Here is a 13,648-nt window from a genome sequence, read left to right as displayed (position 1 = left end):
GCTTCAGCCCAGAAAGTGCAAACAGCAGGGGATGGAGGAGAGCAGCTGGGAGGGTGGGACTGCACAGCCTGGGCTGGAACTGGGCAATGAACCCAGCATGGAAAGGGACCAAAACCTGGAAAAGGGTGAAGACTTGTGGCTTGGAATCATCTGGGTCCATCTTGGGTGCAGCCTTGGCCGGGCTCTTGCGCTGCCCAAGGTGTGTCCTTTGAGGTATTTTAATAAATAAATCCCTGCTTGATTCCTTCAACTCTGCCCAGCCTCTGTTCCAGGTGACCTTTTTAAGCATCCCAGTCCCCATCTGCAGGCCAGGTTGTCAATCCTTGTAGGAGTGCAGCATGCCCTCGTTCTGCCAGGAATCCTTCCCCGCCCGGTGTCTGTGCGGCTCCGCAGGTCGCAGGAGAGCCCCAGCTGTCCCTGCGTTGTTTCAGAGCAGCTCTGCAATCTGCAGGCCAGGGTTTCAGTCCTTGCAGGAGTGCAGCATGGCCTTGCTCTGCCGAGTCCTTCACGTGGTGTCTGTGTGTGTGGCCCCGCAGGTCGCGGCAGCGCTCCTACAGCCGCAGCAGCGAGAGGTCCGGCCACAGGAGAACCCCCAGCGGGTCCCGGGAGCGCCGCAAGGGCAGGGACAAGGACAAGGACAAAGCCAAGGACAAGGGCAAAGGGAAGGAGAAGGAGATGCACAGCACCAAGGCTGGGTGAGTGAAATGGCAAAGATGCAGCTGGAGCAAAGGCGGGCAGCACCGCCCTGTCCTTTACTCTTGTGATCCTTTACCTTCAATTGTGTTTTACATAAGCTCAGTTAATGTAAATTCAGAATATTTGAAAGGTGGGGGTTTATGCAGAATATTTGGAGGGTGGGGCTTGCAGGGTTTTACAGTTCTGCAGTGTGGCAATGTTTCACACTAAGTGATGGTTTAATTTTCCACCCTTTCCCTCCCCGCTTGGTTTCAGGTGGGTTAAAGAGCTTTCTGCAATTTGTTAATATAAACATTCTTCCCATATGTAATAGCCATGATTTAGGGGAAAAATGAGGAATATTGGAAAGCATGAGGGCTTCTTCCTAGGCAAAGATGGGTTTCCCTGTTCACACACACCTACACCTCCTCCCAGTGGCAGATGTTCCTCCTGGGCTTTGGATGGGGCTCAGAACTGCAGTTCAAGCCTTGCTCTGGGTGAGCCATGGGAACCCTTGAGAACCTGCTGTCAGTCCAGTATTTCTGCTTGGAACAACTTGGATTGTTGATGAGAAATTGCAGGAAAGGCAATGCAATTTTTGGCATTTTATGTAATTTATGTAATTCCCTCTGCTTTACACATCATGCTCTTGTGCAGCCTTCCTGGGCTGTTTGTCTTCTCCCTTATTGTCTGATCCTTTCCAAAAAAAACCTGCTGAGGTGTCACTTCATGACCTTCCCTTGGGTGGATTCCCTCTGAAAAACACTCCTGGGGAATTTCTAGGGCAGCATCTTCCACCCACATGTGGGCTTCTGTTGGCTTCTGGAATTCTCCCTTTGTTCCCTGCAGCAGCAGGAAAATTCCTGGTTAAGTTGGATCCGGTTTGGACTCTCCAAGCAGATTTAATTTCTAGACCCAGAGTCTGGAAAGTCTCATTAATCTACAGAGCCCTTCCAGAACCTCCAGCATCAGGGAATCTCTGGTGGAAACAATCCTGTGGCCTCAGTATTTGAGCAGATCCTTCCTCAAAGGCACCTCAAGGACCAGGTCCCAGTTTAAATTCATGGCTGTTTGCAATGTATTTATTCAAAATAGCTGCTTTGGAGCTGTAATGAAGATCAGCCTGAAGCCAGATTGTGGGAAGAAGGGACATAAATTCTCAGGTGCTGCTTGACTTTATAGTTTAACTTTGCATAAAAGGAGGTATTTCAGCTTGGCAGCACGGCAGCTTATCTGAGAGATGTTGTTGTATATGTGGGGCTTTACTGCTCCTCTAAGGCCCAGAATCAAAATGCTTTTTTTTTCACTAATTAAGCAGCAAATTTGTTTGTGGCTCCTGTGAACCCTAATGATGATTTTCTGTCCCTGGCTTGGCTGTGTTTGTAGATGTGAGGGGGAAAGGTCTGTGCTTGGGGTTTTTCTGGGGCAGCTTCAGATTCTTTCAAGGGAGATCCTGTCACAGTAAACATCTCAAGAGAAATTTCAAAAGTAAAAAGTAAAATTATTTTAAAAAAGAGTATTCTTGGCATTGTCCTTTGGCATTCCCTATTTCACTGATGATTCTCTAATGTTGAGCACTGAATTTCTGGAGTGCTGGAGAAGTACCAGCTGCTCATGAGATGGGCTGTGGAACAGCTCAGCTCTTTCCTCTCACACCCTGAAGTGTTTTAAGGGATGTTCCACTTGTCCAGCCATTATGGAGGGAAAGGCTGCAGCAGCTGCTGGGAATGTGGGCTGGGAGCTCCCTCCAGCCCCAAATCCCACATTTAGACCAGTAACATCTACATGCAGGAAGCCTTCAGCTGTCCAAGGCTGCAGAAGTGAGAGGTTTTACAGCACTACAATGTTTTCCCACTATTTTTTGTACTAATCAAAGCATTACATTCATCTTTTATTTATGCTTTTTGAAATTCTCTTGCTTTAAAACAACCTGCATGCATGTCTTCATTGACCTGGTTGGGTGTGCTGTTGAATTTTGATGTTTCAAGTCTTGATCAGCTTCAAAACATGCAAATTCTGTTCTGAGATGTGTTTTTCATATGGCTCCTTGTTCAATTGGGGGGGAGCTACTAAAAGCTTGTTAGTTTTAAATAACTTTTCCTAGATTTATGGGTCTCATCATTGCTTGTGTACTAATAGAATTTGGGATTACTTCTCCAAGTGATTTTGACATTTTTAATGGAATTAATTAAGAGCAGCTCCTCAGCTGTTATGAGAAAAGAAGTGGTGAGCCACTAATCAAACCTGACCACTGGTTTAATTGCTGATCCTTAATGAGGTTATTGACACATTTGTACTTTAATGGTTTCACAGCTTCCTAAATACTTTGACAGATCCCAGAATCCTGGAATGGTTTGGGCTGGACAGACCTTAAATCCCATCTCATTCCTGCCATGGGCAGGGCCACCTTCCATGGACCAGATTGCTCCAGGTGGCCTTGGGCACTGCCAGGGATCCAGGGGCAGCCCCAGCTGCTCTGGGCACCTCTGCCAGCCCCTTCCCACTCTCCCAGGGACAATTCCTCCCCAAAATCCCATCCATCCCTTCCCTGGCAGTGGGAGCTGTTCCCTGTGTCCTGTCAGTGTCACAGAGCCGAGGAGCTCATGCTTCAGACACAATCTCCATTTTGCCTTTCAGTTCCACCCTTCAGGGCTTTGAGGTTTCCCTGAGGTCCCCCTGTCTGGGACCTTTTTCCAGTGGCATTCCCCAGTCCCCTGGAGAGGATCCCTGCCCAGTGCCCCGTGGATGGCCCTTGATGAGATTGTTGCTGTTTGGAGCAAACCAGGAGCAAAGTGGCCATACTGGACTTTCCTGAGTCACACTCTCCCAGAGCTTGGCACGTGATTGTTCTTCCCTTCCTTCTTCCCAGGCAGTGCAGTAGGAAGTCATTCCTGGTAATTGGCCCGGATTTGCATAGAGGTGATGGAGCTGTGTGGGCAGAGCACCCCAGAAGTGCTGGGAAGCTGTGCTGGCATCAAAGGGGCTGAGCAGGAGCTGTTGTCTGACGCCAGGCTGGGGGTGTTGTTTGCATTAAACATTCATCACCCTCCCAGCCTGCCAGCAGGAATTCTGGGCTGGGCTGACATGTTTTCATGCAAAATTTATTGGGCAAGACGAGGGTTGTAAAGAGAGATCTCGTTGCTTTTCACCAGCAGCAGAGGGAGAATGTTTGATTGGGAGGGAGGATTCCTCTGGCACGTTTGGGGCCTGTGTTACACCAGGAGCTGAAGGGTTGGGAAGGCTGATTCTGTCTCTCCAAGACCTTTTCCTCAAAATCTGACCTGCCAAAATCCATTTCCTAAGGAGCAGAAACATGCAAACACAAATTGATGTTCAGGGTGCCACAACGCTTGTTTAATTTGTGCTGCTCTGGTCTCACGTTCAGGAGTTCTTGTTGGTTATTTCAGTTCTCTTTGGAGTTTATTTCAAAGAGCCTTATGAGGAAAATATAAAGTACATTGTGTTTAGTTTGTAGCTCAGGAGTCCAGAAGGAAAATACATTCATTTTGGAAGTTTTGATCCCAAATAGAATAAGTAAGGATTGCTGCTGGGCTGGGACATTGCAGGCCATGATTCAACCTTGATCAAATTATTGTTGTTGAGTTATAAACATCCTAGAGGAGGTGCTTCCAGGAAAATGGAAGTGGGCAGCAGAAATGGGCTGGTGGGAATTGTAGAATGTGGCCAAAAATCCATCTTAAACATGTGCATTCCTAGAAAAACTGGAGAACTTCTTTAAAATCTGTTTAAAATTAGCAACTGCATTTTCAGTGCTGAAACCAAACTACTCCATCCTGTGGTGGAAAGTAGTTTGAATGTTTATAGGAGAAATATCTTTTGGCAGAGGGGAAGAATCTTTCTTTAATCCAAGCAGGTTTATTTTCAGTGTCAGCTAAATGATGAGGACTTTGAGAAGTGCTTGCAGTAAAGCTTTAAGACTCTTGGTAGGACTCCTTGGCTCCAGTGATTTCTTTTGGTAGCCTCTTGAAGAACAGCTTCTAAAATTGAATGACAACTTGAGCCCCTTTGTCCAGCCTGGGATACCCCAATGACTGCCAGGCACTTGCTTGAACTCAAAGTGGGTTTTCCAGGATCTTTTGGATGTACTGCCATGGCAAGAGAGTCACTTATTCACAGTAAAACCAAAATGCCTCTTCTATTGATTAATTAATTAATTAATTCTTACTCCTTTTGCCTTCCTGTCTGCCTGCAGGCAGAACCCAAGCATGGGGTGACTGGAGCAGGTAATGAAGAATTCATCAGAAGTGTCTCTGGGTGACCTCAGTGCAGAGAGATTAAATCCCTCACCCTGTCAGGATCTGTTTGCTGCTGGAAAAGGAGCTGAGCAGCTGGGGTTGGTTCCTGCAGTGCTCAGGGGATGGATCCTGGGAGCACCCAGGAGTGCCAGGGAGCACCTGGGCGTGTTTGGGGCGATGGGTGAGGAGTCTGAGCCCTGCTGCCAGAGCTGCTGCTGCTGCTGGGAGGCAGAAGGAAGCAGCTGAGAGGCCAAAGCAGGACAGTTTCCTTCAGGAAGGCAGCCAAAGGCTAATGGCAAGCAGAGGAAGGGTTTTTTCTGAAAAGGACTGAGACCTCCATATGCCCAGAGCAGCTCGAGGGTCACTTGCCTTTGACCGAGATTTGTTGCTATTGTTGTCTAAGCTGTGTTGGCCTTGTTTTTCTTTTTGTTTGCTAAAAATCCCCTTTTAGGACTCAAAAGACTGGCCATTTATTTAATGGGCAGCAGCATATGGGATGATTTCTTTTCCTTTCACTCCCAGACAGCTGGAAAAGCCAGCGTGGATGGGACACGTGTGTAAGCTGTGGAACAAAACTGTGCAGGAGGTGCTGGGGAACCACTGGCTCTGGAAAACAAAGAGATTTTTAGTTCAGAGTAACCATTTCATTTCAATTCATTAAGTGCTTTTTGTGCTAAGTACAAAAATCTAAGTTTTGTGTTCAGATTCTGTAGTTCAGACTGTCAGTTAGTGATGGCTGTCAGATGAGCTTCCCTGCTAAATTCATGGGCTATGCTGAAGGAATTATATTTCTCCCTATTTCCAGAAATAGGTTTTGGAATGCATTTGAAGGCAGTATCTTCAAAGACACACATTCTTTTAAGCTGTTTAAAATTTTCCAAACTATCTGCTCCTTAGAACTGCCAGCCACCCTGATTGTCCTTTTATAACTATATAATTTGCATTATCCTGGGGTTTGGGTGCAATCATCCCTTGAACGTGGAGTGTTCCTGCTGAAGGAGGGTTTTGTTTGCCCCCATGTCCAAACACACACATGTTCTGAATGTAAACGTGGAGTTTTGGGGTTTTTTTTTCCCTGGGACACCTTGTGCTGGGAGAGCAGCTGACTATTGTTTTAATGGCCTCCCTTAATCTGGGCAGGAGGAATCCAAACTGAATGATCCAGAGCTGTGCAAATCCAGTTAGTGTGAGCTGTAATCTCTTTACTGGGTTTAAGGAGTTGGAGTGGCACTGAGACACCCTGCAGATACTGAACAGCAGAGATACAGTAATCACCTCACCCTGCACCCTGCTCCTGCATCCTGCCACCAAAGCCACCAGTCCCCAGCAAGGATTTAGGGGAAACCCAGCCCCAAACCAGCACACTGCTCCTCAGAGCAGGCAGAGGAGGGGCAGCTCACAAACAGCCCATCTGAAAGAGAATGCTGTGGTAAAGGGAAATTGAAACTCACGTTAAAATATTCAACTTGCTGTTGCACCTCGTATTTTGGATCAGGAATGAGCTTTTCCTGGAATGAGCTTACCTGCTATGGAGCTTATAAACAATCCATGGCTTTGATTAGGAAGGGAAGGAGCATCTTTGTTTGGAAGAAGCATTTCTAATCCTGGTCTGATTTTGGACCTTTCTGTTGTTCAGAATGATAAAATAATGTGACAAACTTAAATGAAATTATTTAAATTGATGATCGGTGATAGGACATGAGGGAATAGTTTTAAATTAAGAGGGATGTAGATTGGATATTGGGAAGGAATTCCTGGCTGGGAGGGTGGGCAGGCCCTGGCACAGGTGCCCAGAGCAGCTGGGGCTGCCCCTGGATCCCTGGCAGTGCCCAAGGCCAGGCTGGACACTGGGGCTGGAGCAGCTGGGACAGTGGGAGGTGTCCCTGCCATGGCAGGGGTGGCACTGGGTGGGATTTAAGGTCCGTTCCAGCCCAAATCTCTCTGTGATTTCATGATTCACTTCCAGGCTCTGGTTCCATCCTTGGCACCTCCTGGTTGTTCCTACTCAGTAGGGGTGGAACCCTACAGATAACCTGTGCTTCCCTTTCCCTGCTTCCACACCCTTTCACTGGAGTGATTCTCCACTGAGGAGGGAAAGCTCTTGGATCTTCCCATGGAGAAGAGACTGGTCACCCAAATTTTCCATTCTGGGAACTCCTATGGTTCCCTTAGGAGATTTGCAGGTGCAGAGGCTGCTCTTGACCTTCATGTCCTTCTCTGTTCCTTGAGAATCCCCTGATCCCTTCATGGAATGAAGCTCCTCCAGTTCCCCAGCAGGATGGGCTGATGTTCCCCACCAGCCCCTGGAGCAGAGTGGTCCTTGTGACAATAATTCAGCATTGTGTTGGGTTTATTCCCTTTTTTAGATTTTTTTTTTTTTTTTTTTTTTTTTTTTTTTTTTTTTTTTTAGATTATGGCATCCTGATGCATTACACTTTTTCCAGGAGAAAACTCTGGGAACGGCTTCCACTCCAGCCATCAATGTTTCCATTATTGGCAGTGTAAAAACCAAAACCTTCAAACATCCCTGAAAGACAGGGCTGGGAATGCTTTGGGTGCCTTCCAGGGGAGGAATGGGGAGTCAGAGGGAACATCCTGGATTCTCCTGGATCCTGCCCCGCTCCTCAGCTGCTCCAGCAGCTGAAGTTCTTGTAATACAAGGCCCATGTAATGGTGAATTATGCTGGGAATGATTTTTCCTGGGCTGGAGCTGAAGCAGCAGGATCAGTCCATTCTCTCCAAATGGATTAAGGAATTGATCAGGAAGGTCTGCCCTGGCTGCTCAGAGCAGAATCTTTTGAGGCTGCTTAATGGGATCATGTGTGTCCAAGAGGGAAAAGGGGCTTTTCCATTGATTATTGTCAGGTGGGCATTGCTTGTGCTTTGAGAAATATTAGGGAAATGCAGACAATGGATTTCTGGGAGAGGGTTCAGCACAGGAATGGGGAATGCAGGGCCAGGGCTGAGAAGGCTTTGTGTGCCTGCCTCTGCCATCTCCCTTTTCCTCTTTATTTCCTCCTTTGCTCTGCCTTTATTTCCTGGCCACATTAAACAGTGTTAAAAAAAACCTGGGTGAAGTTTTGGCTGATGTTGCAGTGGGGGTTTCTGCTGGGAGTTAATTTACAGGTCCCCTGTGAGTCAGGAGCATGAAGAGGGAAGAGAAGGAAGAGGTTTATAAGGAGTGAGAGCCACTAAATCTGATTTAAAGGGTCACAATGTGCTTTTTATTGAGGAGGACAAAAGATTAAAGTCCATCAATTAATTTATTTTAAAAAACAAAGCAAGCTTTAGGCCCCAGAGCTTGTTGGAAATTCTTTCCATGAGCTTCAAAAATAATTTTAATAGTTCTGCTGCTTTTTTTCCTTTTTTAAACATTCAGGCTACAATAACTCAGTAAGTAGATAGCAGATAATTAGGTCTTGATGTTACAGGCTCAAAATTTTATATGCTGTAGGTTTTTGATGTAATTTTTGAAAATTCTACTCTGCACTGTAATATATTCTGACTCGTGCCTTGTTTTTAGGTTGTGCTTCTCACATTGTTGTGGGAGAGGAATTTTTTCCTGACAAAGTTTCCTAGGGTTTGAAAAATTTATTTCCTCCAATGTCCAGCCTGGCCTTGGGCACTGCCAGGGATCCAGGGGCAGCCCCAGCTGCTCTGGCAATCCCAGCCCAGCCAGGAATTCCCAGTTCCCAATCTCCCATCCATCCCTGCCCTCAGCAGTGGGAGCCATTCCCTGTGCCCTGTCCCTCCATCCTTGTCCCCAGTCCCTCTCCAGCTCTCCAGGAGCCCTTCAGACCCTGCCAGGGGCTCTGAGCTCTCCCTGGATCCTTCTCCTCTCCATGGTTGGTTGGTTCTCTTCCTTCCCTGTCCTGCAGGTTCTGGAGCCAATTCTGGAGCAGGGCCCAGTGGAAGGGGGAAGGGGCAGGGGCTGATCCCAGGGAATCTTCAGGGGATCTGGGGTAAACCCTGAAATCACACTGCAACATCTGTTAAAATATATTCCCCTTCAGTGCTTTTCACAGGTCTGTCCAAATGGTTTTTGTAGCAATTCTGAAAATTGTACTTGTCTTGGGTGACTGATCAGGACTTCTCCCCGAAGCACCTTCCCATGTGGAGAATGTGAGGTGCAATCCCTTTTTCAGGCAGGTTGGGAAGGGCCATTTTGGGAGCCCAGGATCCCATTTCAGCGTGGCACTTGTCACACATGGTCCCTGTGCTGTTCCTGGTGCCAGTGGAAGGCAGGGCTCAGCTTTGCCTGCTGCCTTCCCCTGCTCTGCCTGTAATCTCGTGCTGTGTTTATGTAATGCAATAGAAATGTTGCTAACGTGATTATACTTTTCTATCTTATTAGCTTCAATACTGAGCACAATAAAATGGAAAACTGTTTAAATGTTATGTTTAAGTGCTTGAGATAAGAGTTCTTGTAAATGAAATGTGATTACATTTCTGTAATAGATCTTCTCTGTCTGCTCGGACTTTGTTGAGCAATGTAATTCTTTTGGGATTGCTGTTTCTAAGTTTGATTTCTTTTTTTTTTCCCTTTAATTTTGATAGAACCAGCCATGTAAAATGTTACACACCACCAGACAATGCACAGAAATCTCTTGAAAAGGCAGGGTTTCCTGCGTGAGGCACAAAACCAGGGCTCCATAGTTCTCTTTGTGATAACCAATTTGAATTAAACATAATTCCCCAACATCACCTTGAATTTCCATCTGTGTAACCCCGATGTTCTTAGGGGTTTTGCATTTACCTAATGCTCTGGGCTATTTTCCCTCAGCACGGATGGCAAACTGTGACTATCTCCAAACTGGAGATGATATGAATAACAATTGTTTGCTGATCTTCCCCTGTATCTCCCTGCATAACCTGCAGGCTGCAGAGGCTGAGGAAGTGGCAGATAGCTTTTGTCATCCCTTATCCGGGCTGTACACTTGTAAGGAAGAGCAGGGATAATCGCCTAAATCTAATTAGGGGTTAAAAGAGGCCATGACTGTGATGTGGCAGTGAGACACCTTACTGTAGCAATCCTGTTTGCATTAGAAAAATAAGGTTGTCATATTGATTATTCAAATGAGCTTCCATTGGCCATGGCTCAATGGCTGTGCTGCAGCTGAAGCTCTGGAAGGTCCCAGCTTTGGAGCATACATTATGTGATGTCTTGTTTGCTCATTTCAGGGGTTTAAACCTGAGGCTGAGGGAGTTTTGTCGTGAGAATTAAGGGTTTAAGTGACCGCTGGAAAATGAAGTTGAGCTGGCCTTGAGTGATGGTTGCGATTGCTCAGAGCCATTCAATGGAGGCCAATGAATTTGCTTCACATCTTTTATGGAAAAATCAGTATTGGAGTTAACAGATCTTGTTTGTGCATTAATTGATGTTTAGTTCAAAGTCAAACGGTGCTGAAAAGAATAAAGTAATTGCATTCAGATCAATTCCACGTCCAAGAGATAGCCAATTCCCCTGGCTCTGACTCTGGGGGCTGCCTTTTAATTTTTTAAAAAAAAATGTTTATCTGGTGCTGGGCTATTACAGCTTCTCAAATATTTCTCAGCACTTGGCTTTTTGTCACTCCCCAGTCAGGTCTGTGACATCCTGCAAGTGCAGGAGGTGCTGCTTCAGGATGTGCTGATTTCAGCCTTCCCCATTACCTGGTGACAAATGCCAGATGCAGAATGGGAAAAAGTGTTTTAAATTTATTAATTAAAAAATGTATTTTTGGTCCTTTTGCAGCACACCAAGTACCACGTGCTAGGGTGTGTTGCAGGTACGAAGAATGGACATTTTTCTGCTGTTCCTCTGTTCCTGCCATCGGTTTTTGCAGCTTCTGTTGTTACAGATTTACAAGGAGGAGCCCCCCTGGAATCCCAGACATGAAGCAGAGTTTGCAAGCTTTACCCCCTAGTTGAAATTATTTCCCCCATTTCACCTGCAGTTTGAACATTGCTCACTGCAGCTGTTGGCTGTGCTGGATTTCTGCTGCTGGGCAAAAAAATTACATCTAGAGACAACTAAACTGTTTTATCCTCTTGTACAGAGGTACAAAGTTTTCAAAATTATTATTTATTATTACTGTTTAAGAATAACAATTTATTATTATTGATTAATAATTAATCATTATTATTTAAAACTATAGTTTTTAAATTTCTTCACTTGATTCTTCCAGTTTCTTCCATTCTCTGCTTTTGGTACTGGTGTAAAAGTTTCTCATCCAGATGCTGACCTGGTTGACTGAAGCCATGATGACCAGAGGAAGGGGATTTTTTAATATCTATATTTTTATATATTATTTATTTATGTTACTGGAACATCCTGACCTGTTTCAATGACCTGAAAATTATCAAGAAATTTTGATGTAACTTTGCAACATCTTGCTTGGACAGGAAGTTGAGCAGTGGCTTCTCCTGTGCTGCCTTTGTGTGGAAGTCCTGAGCTTTGTGCTGAACCCATGGCTGTGTTTGACTGCTTGGAGCAGTTCCAGTTCCACCTTTGGGGACACCCCTTTGTGGCACTGCTTTGCAAGGCACAACAGTTTTGTCTATTGAAATTGCAACTTTCAGCCCAAACTGAAAACAGAGGAAAAGCCAATATATGAAGCTTTTTCTTTTCAGCAATATCAAGGTGCTGTTTGTGGAGATCAGTCCCTCATTTTGCATCTTCATTCTAAATGATCAATTTATTTATTGAATTTATATTTTACCTTAATCCCTTTCAGCTACAAGTATTGCCACGTTCTCTACCACATTCTTCTTCCACCAGCAGTCAGCAAAAAATGCAGGTGGTTCTGCTTGACAGCAGTGAGAGTGTCTGGAAGCATTCCTTAAAGAGAGGGAAATAAGACAAATATGAGGAGTGTTGTAATAGGGAAAATCCTTAATCCTGGGAGCATCACAGAGAGGCAGAACTTTCAGCTGACAGAGGGGTTTTTGTCTGCTCCTCTTTCAGAAGTTATAAAAGCTCAATTCACCCCTGAGCTCAGCTGACTCTGGGCTGGCTGAGGCCACCACCTTGAAATTTGAGGTAAAAATAAGCATTTTAATGTAAAGCAGCATCACTTGGGGCTTGTCTTAGAGCATCAGTCTGCAGTGGTTCAGGAATGGTTGGCTCAGTGATTTTTGAGATGTTTTCCAGCCTTAGTGAGAGCCAGGGGAGGTTCAGGTTGGAATTTCCTCCCTGAAAGATTGGTTCAGCCCTGCAGTGGTCACAGAAGTGGATCTTACATCTCATACCCTGATTTCATTGCAGGATTTGGTCCAAGGCTGGACTCGGTGGCCTTGGAGGTCTTTTCCAACCTCAGTCATTCCAGGAGGTCCCTCCTGAGCAGAGCTGGGGAGTGCTGGAGGGGACACATGACACAGAAATTTGGCTGCAGTTCACTGGGTGGGCTTGGAGCTCAAGGTGTTTGGGGGATATTCCCCTGGTCCTTTGAATATTTGGGATTCTTCCCACCAGTGTCAGCTGGATCACCCATTCCCAGGTCTCTTGTATGGGCTGGGAATCCTCTGGGAAATGCTGCCCTGAAAGGATCTGGCCACTTACTTGGCTTTTTACTTTAAATAGAATATTTCACTTCACCTCCAGGATTTGCAGGTACAACAGGAGGTGCTGGTTTTAACCATCAACCTCCAAATTCCTTAGGATCCAAATCTCCTTGGAGCCTGCCATGTTTATGGTGCTCAATTCCTTCAGGAATCTCTTCTCCCTATACTAAAAAAACAACCTTTGAAGGAAATCTTGGCTCTTATATTTTTGTCTTTTTTTGGTCTCATTTTGGTGGTAAGTCATTAATGTGCAGCACTGATTATTTTGATTTCACTGAAGAAATGCCAGAACACGAAATGCTTTTGGGAGATCCAGGGGAAAGGTGTCCCTGGGAAGCCTGAAGGAGGTTCTGGTGCAACTCAAGGAACATGAAGAGCTTAGGCAGCTTTGCTTGGTGCTTTTGGGGTTTTTTTAGGCTGTCAAATTTTCTACCAAAACCACAAATTGTGATTAGGGGAACTTGCAGATCTTTCCTTGTTCTCACCACGCTGTGGTGCACAGCAGACTCCAGCCTGGATCTGTGTTTTCAGCCCTGTCCCAAAGGTGCCCAGCCTTGTTTTGGGCTGGATCCTTTAAAACCAAGGTGAGAACTTTGATGATCCCTGTCCATCTCCTCTGCTTCATGAACTCCAACTAGCTGGTTTTAATTTGATTTGATTTTTTTCCCCTCCTGTTTTTATTAATTTCAAAGCATTTCCAGGTTATTTTTGTCTTTTAGGCTTGGGTTTGGTCAGATGTGTTTGAGACTTGCAATGAGTTTCTGGTTTTATTTCATTTTGATGAAATATTATTTCTTCCTCTTCATTGGTGGCCAGGGAACTCGAGGAATTCCCCCTCAAGCCTGAACAACTTCAGCTCTCCCTTTTAACATTTTATAAATTTGTCTTGCAACACAGCCCAGCATGGAAGGTGCTGGAAGATGGAACTTCCTTCCTTACTGGAAGTTAGACTGGGCTGCCTGGAATGACCATCTTGGAGAGACCAAGAGGCTTCCAAAGGTTTTCCTTAGGGCTGCATCGAGTTGAGATTAAAAAAAAAAAGAATTTAATTGTGGAGGAAAGCCTGAAACTCAAATCTCTTCTGATCAAAAAAGCTGAGGGAGGTGAGGAGATGAAATATTCTCAGATTGAGTGGATTTGCTCTGTTCAGGAGTAGGGAATTCTTGTCTTGTGTA

The 13,648-nt window shown here is 45.4% G+C and overlaps 1 protein-coding gene across 3 annotated transcripts in view; it reads left to right on the top strand.

The window, feature by feature from the left end:
- RSRC1 (arginine and serine rich coiled-coil 1) overlaps positions 1-13,648 on the top strand; it is a 95,759-nt gene that overhangs the window by 22,854 nt on the left and 59,257 nt on the right. For all 3 annotated transcript variants that reach the window (XM_084212394.1, XM_084212395.1, XM_084212393.1), the window contains one exon: positions 537-695. In XM_084212394.1, the coding sequence (XP_084068520.1) occupies positions 537-695 (159 nt within the window). The remainder of the gene's footprint in view (positions 1-536; positions 696-13,648) is intronic.

Source organism: Fringilla coelebs (genome assembly GCF_963513975.1).
Source record: "Fringilla coelebs genome assembly, chromosome: 10".
Classification (NCBI taxonomy): domain Eukaryota; kingdom Metazoa; phylum Chordata; class Aves; order Passeriformes; family Fringillidae; genus Fringilla; species Fringilla coelebs.
Note: the sequence above shows the minus strand (reverse complement) of the source record. Positions and strands in the feature narration are given on the sequence as shown.